This window comes from Trichosurus vulpecula, chromosome 6 (assembly GCF_011100635.1).
Source record: "Trichosurus vulpecula isolate mTriVul1 chromosome 6, mTriVul1.pri, whole genome shotgun sequence".
NCBI lineage: Eukaryota > Metazoa > Chordata > Mammalia > Diprotodontia > Phalangeridae > Trichosurus > Trichosurus vulpecula.
This window is the reverse complement of record NC_050578.1, coordinates 265,004,729-265,018,693: the sequence shown is the minus strand read 5'-3', so window position 1 is coordinate 265,018,693 and position 13,965 is coordinate 265,004,729. Positions and strand designations below refer to the sequence as shown.

At 34.6% G+C, this 13,965-nt stretch overlaps 1 protein-coding gene across 1 annotated transcript in view; it reads right to left on the bottom strand.

Annotated features, from left to right (window-relative positions):
• The window catches only part of LOC118855095 (vomeronasal type-2 receptor 26-like), a 35,162-nt gene extending 23,192 nt beyond the window's left edge, over nt 1-11,970 (bottom strand). Inside the window, exons 1-3 of the mRNA XM_036765214.1 lie at nt 11,825-11,970; nt 9,117-9,408; nt 3,802-4,608 (exon numbers count right to left, since the gene is read on the bottom strand). Coding sequence (XP_036621109.1) covers nt 3,802-4,608; nt 9,117-9,404 — 1,095 coding nt within the window. The 5' untranslated portion in view covers nt 9,405-9,408; nt 11,825-11,970. The remainder of the gene's footprint in view (nt 1-3,801; nt 4,609-9,116; nt 9,409-11,824) is intronic.
• Nucleotides 11,971-13,965: the final 1,995 nt, after the last annotated feature.

The following is a 13,965-nucleotide window of genomic DNA, read 5'->3' as shown; positions in this document are numbered from 1 at the left end:
ATTCACCAAACTGTATAGCGCTTACTACTTAAAGAAAAAGCTTATTGAGTTAGAGGAGGAAATAGAGAATGTAAATTATAGTCCTGGGGGATCCCAACTTTCCCCGCTAAGAACTAGATAAACCCAGCCTAAAAATAAACAAGAAAGAAGTTAAGGAGAGGAATAAAATACTACAGAATCTAGATATGTTAGACTTCTGGAGAAAAGTGAACAGGGATAACAAGGAATATACCTTTTTCTCATTGGTACATGGAACCTATATAACAATTTACCATATATTAAGGTATAAAACCTCAGAAACAAATGCAGAAAAGAAGTATTAAATGCATGCTTTCCAGATCATTCTCCAATAAAAATCACATTCAACAAAAATTAATGGGAAACTAAATGACTTTTAAGAATGAGTGGGTCAAAGAATAAAGCATAAAAGCAATAATATCATCAAGAGAATGACAACAATGAGACAACATTTGAGAATTTATGGGATGATGCAAAGTTAGTGGTGTATAAGATATTCCCTATCCATTAATAGGCCTCATGTGGAATCCATTAAGGAAAGCTTGCTTAGGGGAGCCTTGCTTGTAGGAAGGCTTTCACACTTTTTGTTTCTAAGTTGACTAGGCACTGAGTCACAAGGGTTGTGATGCCTTCTGGCTCTGAGAAGTGTATATATACTCTGAATTGATATTTTGCTTTGGGGGTTCGCTTATGAAAGGGATCTTTTGATTCCCTGTTCAAGACTCTGAGTAGCCATATGTTCAGAGCTCCTTGAGTGCTCAAATGTAAAGGCCCTTTCAAACCAGTAGTGTATGTAAAGTGCACAGCAATATTGCTTTGGTTCATGCAGTTAAGAGCCCTGTCAGTTGTTCTTTATGCTGTTTTTTTCTGCTTGTATTTTTTCTGACATACAGGGTGTTGACACTTCCACTGAACTAGTGAATGTAATTAAAAGTAGGATTGTTACCCCTATTTGAACAGACTTTCCTAGAAAATCAGATTAAAGAAGCTGTGCTAGCAGGCCATCCTGGGTATTCTCAGGTTCTTGCTGTTACAGATGCAACCAAAACAATACTAACGGAAAATGTATATCTCTAAAATTAAACAGTGAAAAAAGAGACGAATGAATTGGGCATGCAACTAAAAAACACGTAGAAAAAACATTAAAATCACAATTAAACTCAAAATTAGAAGTCCTAAATATTAATGAGAAATTAATAAAGTTGAAAGTAAGATAACCATTTAAGTAATTAATAAAGCAAGGAATTAATTTTATGAAAAAAAACAGATAAAGCATTGGTTAATTTGATTAAAAAAGAAAGAAAATAAAATTACCAATACCAAAATTAAAAGGCTTATTTAACCACCAATGAAGACAGAATTAAAAAAAATTGTGACATATATCAATAAATCTAACAAACTAAGTAAAATGGATGAAAATTTGCATAAATATTAATTGTCCAGATTAATAGAAAAGGAAATGGAATACTTACATAACTCTATCTTAGAAAACATATTGAACAAGACATTAATGAGCTTACTAAGCAAAATCCCCAAGATGAGACAGAGTCACAAGGGTATTCTACCAGATATTTGGCAATAAATAGCTCCAATTATCTGTAAATTATGTGGAAAAAAATAGGCAAAGGAGTCCTAACAAATTCTTTTTATGAGAGAAATATTGTGCTTGTGCCTAAACCAGGAAGTGCAAAATCTGAGAAAGAAAGCTATAGACCAACTTCCTTAATGAATATGGAAGCAAAAATTTTGAATAAAATTCTAGGAAGGAGATTACAAGAATGTATCACAAAATATTACACTATGACCAGGTGGGATTTATATTACAAATGTAGGGTTTTTATGAGCATAACCAGATAAAACACTGTACAAAGTAGCAGTAACACTGTATGACAATCAACAATAAATGACTTTGCTGTTCTCAGCAATAAAACAATCCAACAACATTACAAAGGATTCATGATGGAAAATGCTATCCACATGTAGATAAAGAACTGACAGACTCTAAAAGCATATCAAAACATACTATTTCCACTTACTTTTTTCCATGTTTTTTTTCCCTTTTGGTCTATTTCTTCTTTCACAATTATGAGTACTAGGGAAATGTTTTACATGATTGTACATATATAGTGTACCAAACTGGAAGGAAATGTAGGGAAATCTCAGTTGCTTTCTCTGCCCCATCTTCTTGGCTCAATCTCTGTAAGTCCTCAATTTCCTTCTTGAGAATTTCCTATCTATTCTGGGATGACTGCTTGCATAGAACTTCAGTCCATATCAATTAACCTTCTTAGAAAATTTTGATATATAGTTTCCAAAATCAAATTTGTATATCATTTTATGTAGAAATTTCCTTATCTATGTCAAAATTTTCTATGAGATCATTTCCTATTCCCCATGTTTCTCGTTATTTCCATTTTAGCAACCAGTTTCTCAATGTCCTGTACAAGCAGATGGGTAATACAATTTGCAAGGATAGATTCCTTGATCTTTTCTTTTTTAAAGAAAGACACCATTAAAGGAAATGTACCTATGCAAATATATCCATTTATTAGTAACAGCTGAGGGAAATTATTAAATATGTTTAAATAGGTTTAAAAATGTAACGACTTGCAATGCATTATTAAATGGGCAGGGCCTCAACCAAATCCACCTCTAATTCTCCAACTTGAAATGCATTCAGTGAAACTCTTCTGGTATATAGACACAATCACAGACCTAGGTGTCATCTGTCACTCCCTATCATTCACTCATACATTTTCAATTTCTTGTCAAAGAGGTTGGTTTTTACATTTATAACATCGCTGAAATATATCCTCCTCTCCCCTCTAACACTGTCAGTACCTTTTTACAAGTATTCATCATATCATGACAGAATTATTGCAATAGACTATTGGTGAATTTGCCTGCCTTAATTGTCTTCCCCACTCCAATCCATCTGCCATTCAGCCAACAAAATGAATTTCCTAATGTGCAGATCCAACCATATCCTCTCCTACCCAAAAAATCAAATCACTACCTATAAAGATGAGGACCAAATACTAAATCTTCTAGTGTGAAAGCCCTTCATTCACCAGGCCGTCCGGTCTTTTTGGTCTTATACCATTTTCCTCCCCACTATGGTATTCTTTCATCCATGATATTGTCTCCTTGCTATTTCAGGCATAAGAAACTGCATCTCTTGGCTTCAATATTTTCTTTAGCTGGTTCTTTATGCATAAAATGCTGTCCCTTTCCATCTCAACCTATGTGTTTGTGCAGCTTTCATTTTACACTAAAATCCCACATCCTTCATAAAGGATATTCTAACTCCTCTTCTAGGTCATTCCCTTATGAAATTACATCCTGGTTATCCTATAAATGACCTATTTGGATATATTGGTTTACTTGTTCTCCCATACATATTATGAATGCCTTGAGCATACAGACTGCCTTTACCTCTTTTTAAAATCTCTACCAGGAAGCATAGTGCCTTTTATAATACAGGCACTTGCTAAATAGATATTGAATGATTAATTGATTTAATGTATAGAAAGAAATCATTGACAATTTCACAAAGTTTACCAATAAGTTTAGAGGATATGGTTATTACAATAGGGAATCTCTTTGTATTTAATGATAATAATATGTAGTTGTGTATAAAAACATAAAGGGAAAAATAACATAGGAAAATTGGGAAAACTGCAGTCTCAGGACTTTGTGATAATATCCACTGAACAGACAACTAGGCCTTGAAAGATAAAGAACTTCCTGTACTGAACCTAGGGACAGAATAAAAAATGTTACCTTCCATGAAATTTCTGGGATTGCTCCAAATTCTGATATTTCCTTTGACTGAGTCTGGAGGATTTCATGGAGAGCACGAGCTACAACATACACAGCACTATAGACATTAAAACTTAGATCAGACATGACCATGTCAAGAATAGCAGGGTTAACATCACTCAAGGAATAATATTTGGGGCAAGCATAAAACGTCATATCTCCAGGTCTTTTTTCTGAAAGTGTACACCCAAAGGCTGTCTCCCAGAAAGTCTTTAAGAAAATGTCTTCAGGATTTTTTATGGGATTCACTGAGTTTAGGAAATCTGTGAAACCAGGAACCTCAGGTTTAACACGGGAAAATATTATCATACCATGAAAGTTTTCATTTGTTTTAGTGCTAGAATGTACACCAAAATCCCAGGAGGAAGTAGTGACCAGCAACTTCCCATATAGTGGAAAATCATTGATTGTTGGAAAAAGTTCTCGTAGAGAATTGGTGTCTCCATAGATGAAAATCACCTTTGAAGATGATACAAGGATCCTAGAGAGAAGTTTTGCTTCTCTATCAGATTTATACATCAAGTTTTGAGGAACTATTTCTTTAATGGCCACACAAACACCATTCTTAACCATCTCCTCCTTCACATCTCTGAAGAAATTCTCTCCGCTGATGTCATCTGAAAGAATCAGCCCCACCCAAGTCCAGCCAAAGTGCAACATCAATTGGACCATTGCGACGTGAAGAGTGGTGTCTCTGTTTGCTGACTGATAAACGTATGGAAGTTTGACCTTATCAGACAGTATTGGATCAAATGGACCATAGCTGATCTAAATGGATTAAAAGAAGAAATAACAGTAATGATGAGGGAAGCTGATTTAGAGTTGGATATTTTTCCTATTTAACATTTCTATCTAAGGACTCTATTAGAGTTACTGGCACATAGAAAACACTGAATAAATTTCTTTTCATTAAGTGATATTGGTGATGTTGGATCATAAAGAACATCAGGATCTTTCACATCATAAAATTATAATTTAAGGAATCAACTCGGAACTTGTGCTTGATCAATATTTGTCCAACAATGTCTCCATTAAAAAGTCTTTAATTCTCTATGTGATATTTTCTACTGGGGGAAAAATTCACTTTCCTCCAAGAAGGTATATTCTGCTTTGGTCAAAAAAGAAAAAAACCATCAAAGCACAAAATGGCCAAAAGGGAGAAAATGTTTAAATATTTAAAAGATCAGGAGAAGCGAAAGTAAGGAGTTGAGTTGGTACATTAGGAACAGAGCAGTCTCCCTATATTCCTCAAGGTAATTTAATGTATTTTGTATTGTAGAATAGCAGAATAATTGCTTGCATGTTTGTGAAAATGGGAGATGTGAGTCAGAGAGAAGTCAGTGTGAAACTGAATGAAGTCTGTGGTTTTACAATGAGGTCATAGAGATTCCTCTCCTCTCCTTGCTACAGCGCATTTAAAGGAGAATATAATGGAAGCATTGTAGAGGAGGTACTTCATATTTCAAGAAGTTATAAAGGAAAACTGTCCTATATCCTAGAAAGAGAAGATAAAATATAAATTGAAAGAATATACGGATCATCCCCTGAAAGAAATCCCGAAATGAAAACTACCAGGAATTTCTAGCCAAATTCCACAACTCCCAGACCATGAATAAAATACTTCAAGTAGCCAAAAACAAACCATTCAAGTATCACTGAATCATGGTCAGGATTAAAGAAGATTTAGCAGCTTCCACATGTAAGGAGCAGAGAGCTTATTCCCAGAAGGCAAAGGATCTAGCATTGCAATGAAGAATAAGCTACAGAACAAAAGTAAATTTTGTACTTGAAAGGGAAAATGGATGCTTAATGAAACGGAGAACTTCCAAAGATTTCTGAGGAAAAGAGTAGAGAGGAATAGAAAATCTGACTTTTGAATACAAGAATCAACAGAAGCAGAAAAAGGTAAACATGAAAGAGGAAATCATAAGGAACTCAAAATGGTTAAACTGTTTGCATTCCTGTATGAAAAGATATCTGTAACTGCTAAGTACTTTATTATTATTTGGCCAGTTAGAGGGACTCCATGTATCCAGAAGGCAAGGAAGTGAATCAATTATGCTAGGGTGGACTAAAAAAAATGGATAGACAAGTAGAGACATGCGGTAGGGAATGAAGAAGGGAAAGGAAGAATTTTTTAAGCTGTCTTATATAAAAGTGTCATCTGAGAAAGAGATTTTAAAGAGGAGAGGTAACTGGGGATTATGCACATTTTTGAACCTCCTAATGTGAATAAAATAAAAATATATGTATAGATGCAAATAAATACAGAAGCCTATTTTCACCAATAATGAAGTAAAAGAGTAAGGGCCTAAGAGAAAGAGTGGTACTATAAAAGGAAAGGCAAATAAGGCAGTAGTCAGAAGTAAAACAGACTTTTGACGGGGGACACGATAAAATGAGAGGAAGAGGGAAGGAGAAGAAAGTAAGATGGACGTTAATGGACAGTTAATAATGGTAATTGTGAATGTGAGCAGGTTGAATTTACCCACACAAAACACACAGTAGAACTGATTAGAAGCCCAAAGCCAACAATTTGTTATTTCCAAGAAGGACGCCTGAAACAGAGAATGCTACAGAGTTAAAATAAATGGATGGAGCACAGTCTATTCTGGCCCAACGATAGAAAAAAGGCAGGCTGTTATAGAAATCATAATCTAAAATAAAGCAAAATTATAATAGATGCAATTAAAATGTATAAGCAAGGAAACTACATCTGCTAGACGGCACCATAGATTATGAACTAATATCAATACTAAGCATATATGCAGGAAATATTAAATGAATTAGAGGAGTTAATATGAAGTAAAATTATGCTAGTGGGAAACTTAAACTTTTACCTGTTAGATTAACTTTTACCACAGAATAAATAAGAAGGTTTTTAAGGAGATGAACAGTGTTTTAGAAAAGTTAGATGTGATAAATATCTAGAGAAATGGAATGAAAATGGAAAGGAATATACAATTGATCACTTTAGCAAAATTGGAGCACAAAAATAAACTCACATAAATCATCAGTATTTTTGTATATTACCACCAAAAACCAGCAGGACAAGGCAGGAAGAGAAAAAGCTTTTAATCTAACTGTAGGCAATATAAAATACTTTGTAATCTACATACCATGACAAACCCAAGGGCAATGTTAACAAAATTACAAAATAAAACACAAGATAAACTTTGTACACAGATGAAGAGAGCTCAAATCAATGGGAAATACATTAATTGCTCATGAGTGTCTCAGGTCAATACGATACAAGTGACAATTCCAATTAAGCTAATATATTTACTGCCATAATCAATCAAGTACCAAAGAATTATTTTATACACAGAGAGAAAACAATAAGAAATTCCAACTGGAAGAATGGAAGGTGGAGAATATGAAGGGAATAATGGAAAAAATGTGAGGGAAAAATGTCTACCAGAGCCATATTTTAAACTATATTATGAAGCATTAATAATTAAAAAAAAAGCTACCTGGCACTGGCTAAGAAAGAGTATAGGAATAGTTGAATATATCTGGTACACAAAACTATACCAAATGGCCATATTAATCTTGTGTTTGACAAATGTAATGTACATAACTGCAATATTTGATGTGATCAACTGTGTAAAACTTAGCTTCCATTATCAACACAATGTAGAAATATAAGTCCAAAGGAAACATTATAAATAGTGCAAAGAAAAGTGATGAATTTTGAGTACAAATTGAAGCATAATTTTCTAGTTTCTTTATTTTTTTCTAAAATTTTAGGTGTTATTTGATATTCTCAATTGAAGATGGAGATTTTGGGGACAAGGATAAAGTTAGTAATTCAAAATTTCAATACAATTTCTGCTAAAAATTTAAAATGTAATTTAATTATTTACCATAAAAATTACGTAACGGAAGTATATAATGGTATAATACCAGATTGTTGTTTTTAGGACCAATTCCCTTGGGGCATGTGCAAATGGATGTAATGATGGACCACCATGATCTCTGAAGGAAGAATATTGTTAGACGCACAGAGAATAATGAAGAGACATTTCAGCAGCATGAATAAAGTGTGGCAAAAGGGAATCAATGACTTTTTATAAGACATATGTGTGGGTGTGTGGGTGTGTGTATAATTTATGATTTCTTTGATGCATGGGCCAATTCTCTTGTCCCTTGAAGGAATAGACTTTTGCCAAGACAAAAAACTGGCAAATTCTTTTGCATCTGTCTCTTCTTTATAACTCATTACCTGATTGTTTCACTAATTGGATTACAAAGAGAGGATGTATCATTCATCACAACATTTTTTGTGTGTCTACATATATGACCCATGTTAGGTATCTCATAAAATTTTATGTTATAACTATGAGATGAATTGAAAATATAAATAATGTGAATTATTAAGGCATAGAGTTGATTTGGAGGGCAAAATAATCCCAGACTCAGGAAGGAAATGCCTAGTATTTGAAGGTCATATTAAACACAGAATTGGATGGAATTTTTAGCAGAGACTGGTAGAAGCAAATGCTAGGTGTTAATCCACAAAGGAAAAATTAAAAATTCTCAAAATAACATGAGTCAGAGTCTGAATTTAATATTTGTTAAGGATTGTTTATGTTGCAAGGCACTGTATTAAATGCCCAGGAATGAAAGCACACAAGATACAGGACAGTTCTTGCCCTTGAGATGCTCACAGTTTAATGGGGAAAGACAACAGGTAAAGAGAAGCTATAAAGGAGGGATGAGTCAGCAAGGTCTCTGATGCTAGGGCACAATGAAGTCTTAAAGCAATGATGGGAAAAGATCTGAGGAACTGAGAGTTTCAGAGTTGATTTAATCTTGAAGAATAATGAGTTTGTGGAGATCACTAATCAAGAAAATCAGGTGGGAAATGTAAAAAAAAAATACAGAATAGTTTTCATGAGAGTGATTTGAGATGAGAGGAAGAGAGACATCCCTCTCACATCTGAAGTCTTGGGAATCTTATACAAAGATAACATCATGAAATCAGAGTCAATTGACCATTATTTTGGTAGATGTTTATGTGAGCCAAAATGACCAGCATGAAATAAAATTAACTAATAAATCAACTCATCTGCAGAACAGAATTAATACCCTGAGAAGGGCTGATTTTCACCCTTCTTTGTATTCCTCCTTTTTAGCACAGTACCTGACATAACTAGTTGATAAATTCATGTTGTCTGACTGATACTGCAAAATGAAAGATTCTAATACATTTGATGCTGTAAGGATAAAGAGCATAATGGAAAGCAAATGGGTAGCAGTGTTGGCCTCCTTACCTGTGGTATTTTATAGAGTTCTAGCACCTTGGCAAATGGTACGGACAGAGAAGCAGCTAGCCCTCCAATGACAGCCACTGACTTTTGCTGCCTATCACAGCTGTAGTTAGGGATGGTCCTACCCTTCCCTGACAGCCATATCAAGGAGCTCTCCACAGCTAGAATGCTCTCATGGAAGTTATTGAGGAGTTGGTATCCCAGGGTAATGTTGGGCAGCAAATGGGGGTCCTTGTTGATCTCATCCACAGCAAATTGGAAGGCCAAGAAGTGTTGGTAGTGTTTAATCATCTCCCTACATTAATGGGAAAAAGTTAGAGAGCTAGGCAAAATACTGTACATGCATAGAGGACATAATACACTGAGTGATGAATATGGAGTCAAGAAAACTTAAGTTTAAATATTATACCTAATATTGCCTTGCTATGGGCCCCTGGAGTCTCCTATAATCTCTTGTATCCTCAATACCTTCTTTTGCATAATGTAGACTTTGATTGAACTAAATATTTCCTAACTTCCTTTCAATCTTAAAATGAATCATCTTCTGCCTCAGACTTTATCACATGAAATGAACATGAACACACCAAGTGGCCCAAGAAGTATTGTCTAACCAATGTCTCTGAAATTAAATTTGTGTCAAGTTAGAGGCAACTTCAGTTCTGAAGTTGATGTCCAGATCTTTTTGATAACCCTCTGGAAATGTGAATACATAGTTACCTGTGGATAGAAAACTTTCTTGATTACTTTGCATTGAGAAGCTTAATAGTGGTGTTTGAAATCAAAGGGTGAGAATTACACTACCTGTCTTTCAACAGAAGTATTTTCCTGTTCATGAGAGTGTTAAATTGAAATAGTTAAGCTTATCTCACTATTGCTGAAATACCTGAATTATATAATGGAAAGTCTCAGAAATTAGGGCTTCAGAGAATATTTAGTGTATTATTAATACGTGGTACTCATCTCCATTCAAATAAAAAATGTTGTTCCTATTCTCTATATGAGACTCTTGAAAGCTAAAGTCACATTGTAGTAAATAGAAGGAAAGATACTGAAAAGTTCCCAGTGAATAAAGACTGAAATGATTAATCACCCAAATCTGTAAATCGTCTAATAATAATTTGTGAAACATTTACTATATTGTAGTCATGAGCTAAACAGAAAGAGACAATAGGGAACAATCCCTGACATCAAGGAGATGCTGATACCATGTTCAGTAGCAGTACATTAAATCAGATACTAAAAATCAGATACTAAAACAACAACAGCAGCAAAATCATGATTATGGGGGAAAATCATTAGCAACTCAGGGTGAGTAGGAAAGGTCTAATGGCAAAAGTGGTCCTGGAGTGCTGCCTTAAAGAAACGAAGAATGTTAGGAAGAGGAAGAAAGGAGAGAGTGGATTCAAGGTATGTATATAGCCTTCTTAAAGCCTAGAGATGAGAGATGGGGTGTGGAATGACAGGAAAGTAAGAACGTCAGTTCAGTTGCATTAAAATAATCAGAAAACAATGAATAAGAAATATTTACTGACTATAATGTTTATATTTGAATAGAGAGGTAAGAGGAAACAACTGGAATTTAGTAAGCAGGGAAGTATAATGCCAAGGCCTGTGCTTTAGGAATATCCCTGTGACAGTTTTATGGAAAATGACTGGAGTCAGGAGAAGCTTGCAGCAGAACATCAATTAGGTGACAGATGCAATAGTTTTGAAAAGTGATAAGTAGAGACTTAATTTGGGTGGTCATTGAGTGAGTGCAAAAAATGGAGCAGATATAAAACTTTATGTGTACTTAGGATTTATGAGTGGGTAAGTGATAGGATACAGAGTGATTGAGAATTAGAAATTGAGAATGACACATTTTTTAACCTTGGGGGATTTGAATGAAGGTTGTGCATTCTAGGAAAGTAGCAACCTCTAAATAGTGGTATGTTTATGCAGAAACATAATGAGTTCTATTTGGGAAATGTCAAGCATGAGAAGTCTAAATGATCTTCAGTATGAACTTTTGAATAAGTGGATGATTATAATGGACTAGAAAAAATATGCAACATATATATTATTCATTTATGTGCATGTTTGTGTGTACATATGCATATGTATCATACATATATGCTGTATGTACACATATAAAACATAGACAAATATGTACAAATATATTGAGAGATACAATTTTATGCATAAAACGTGATTCCTCTTAATAGAGTTAATAATTAAGAGCATATGTACTGATGAGTTCAACAGAGAGTTTATCAAAAACAGATAATGAAGAACAAGCCTGGGCAAATCCCTGTTTTATACACATAATGATCTATTCAAAGAGGCTGAGGAGAAGTGATCAGATGGAAGCAGAAGTGTGATAGCTCAGTTACAAACAATTCAGTGGGGAGTGACTCCAGTACTAGAATACAGGCAACACTTGAAAGTACCATAAAAAGGTAAAAAAAAATAGGATTGCAACTCAGTCATCAGATCTGGAAATTAAGTGCTTAGTATGAATGAACTGAAAAAATATTTTGTAAGTGAAGAGCTCAGCAATTGGATATCACAGAGTTTAAAAGTATGCGATAGAGGAGGAATGGAGTCAATGAGAAAAGTGCAGTTTGTTATCCTTTGCAATGATATCTTTTATGTGACTTTCTACCACAATGAGTCAGAGATATGTCTGACTGCTTTTCACCCAATCAGAAGGAACAAAAACGATCACTTACCTTGTTGCTGATCTAGGCAAGATTGGTGGATCTTGGAAGGACGTTGGTCCATTGAAACTATAATACTGCTGGAACACAGAGAAAAAGGCTCCAATAACCAGATCCCCATCTTTGCTAAACGTAGGGTTGTAATTTCTTTCCAAGTGACAAGGATCCTGCACAGTCTGGGGGAAGGAAAGATAAAATTGCAAAAACAAGACCAGGCATTCCTTAGATAACAAGAGCCACAGTTTGCCAAAATTTATGGCTAACATTGAATCTGTAGAGCACTAAGCAGAAATGGAAACTGACAAATCTGGATCTTTGTTCCAGCTTTTAGGAGCACATTTTCTGGAGCTAAAGGCTTTTTGTTTTCTTTACTGAAGATGCTCAGCTTCTCACACCTGGGAAGATAGTCACTCCATCAAGATAAAAAGCAAAAACCAGGAAAGAACAAGGTCTATTTAGGGGAAAGTTTTTGCCTCCTGGATATTATTCTAAGATTCCCTGTGGATAGATTTGGAAAAGTGGTCCATTTTCATGTCTCATGGATGCAAGGTAAACAAATATATTGCCTATAGTCAGTGATTTGAGAGCTCTGGGGATCATCTTTCCCAGCAGCTCTCCACCTGCATCCTTCTACCCAAATGAAAAACAGAAGTGAAAAATATTTTTTTAAAATCTAATTACCTACTTTGGGTTTTGGAAGTCTTAACAAGTCTCAAAAACTCAGAGAGATCTACAATCCTCTATTTTTTTAGCTCTTCTGGGTTAGGAGTACTGTTACGTTGTATTATTTCCATTGCTGAAATAAAACAAAGAAACCACCAAATCTCTGCAGTCACTCTAGTTTGGTCATATTACAGTATATTAATCTTGTTGCTGAAATAAAACGAACAAAAAACCCACCAAATCTGTGTAGTGATTCTAGTTTGCCAGAGAATGCATCACACAGGGGCTTGGGTGTGATGAGAAGGCAAGAAAATGTTAACAATAATGACAGGGCACGGGTGCACAATATGGCAGACTGAGATGAACTTGGCATATTTGTAGCCTTCATGATATCATCCACAGTGCTTTAGCCTGGAGAAGTGTGGAATAAACCTTTGTAGAATGAATGAATAATGGTAGTAACAATCAAAATCAATAATATTGTGAGTCTGATAAGCCTGATAAATCACAATAAGTACAATAGGGTGGTGTTCCAGCAGCTAACTGAGAAGGGTACCCCTAGAGTACGGAACAGAGTTCTGTGATGAGAACAGGTTCTACCATCTTTCATTTGCTTCACTTAATCTTCAGTGAGTGCAAGGATTGTCATGGTTTTTATTAATCAGGTTAAGCTGAAGCTGCATTGTGAGCTCTACTCCCGAGAGACAGCTCTTGAGGAAACTAAATTTTTATTCATTACAAATATCGTATTGATACATATGAAAATTATAAATTCCCTTCTTATCTTTACTATAAGGATTCAAAACGATTCCAAAGGACTAGTTATGAACAATGCTATCCACCTCCAGAGGAATGCCTGATGGAGTCTGTATGTAGACTGAAGCATATTTTTTCAAACATTATTTTTCTTTTATTTTTCATTTGTGTTTTTTATTACAGCATGGCTAATGTGGAAGTGTTTGAATGACTGCACATGTGTTATCTCTTCTATTAGTCCCATTCCCCTTTACTTATCCCTTTTTCCTCCTTCTTCCCTGTAGGGTAAGATAGTATTTTGTACCCAGTTGAATGTCTTTATGATTCCCTCTTTGAGCCAATTCCAGTGAGAGTAAGATTTTCCACAATCTTTATCTCCATTAAAAAAAATCTCCCTTCCTCACATCTTTTATGTGAGATATTTCCCCCACTCTTTCTGTCCCCTTCCCCTTCTCCTAGTGCACTACTTTTTTTCAACCCTTGAATTCACATGGTTTTAAACTATCCCATTGTGGTCAACTCACACTCCTGCCTTCTGTCTATGTTTACTCTTTTTTAACTTCCTTCATAATTATAAAATTCTTAAGAGTTACAATTACCATCTTCACTTACAGGAATATAAATATTTTAACTTTATTGTTTCCCTTAATATTTCCCTTTAATTTTTATTTTTTATAAGTGTATTGAATTCTGTATTTGAAAGTCTAATTTTCTATTCAGCTCTTATCTTTTCA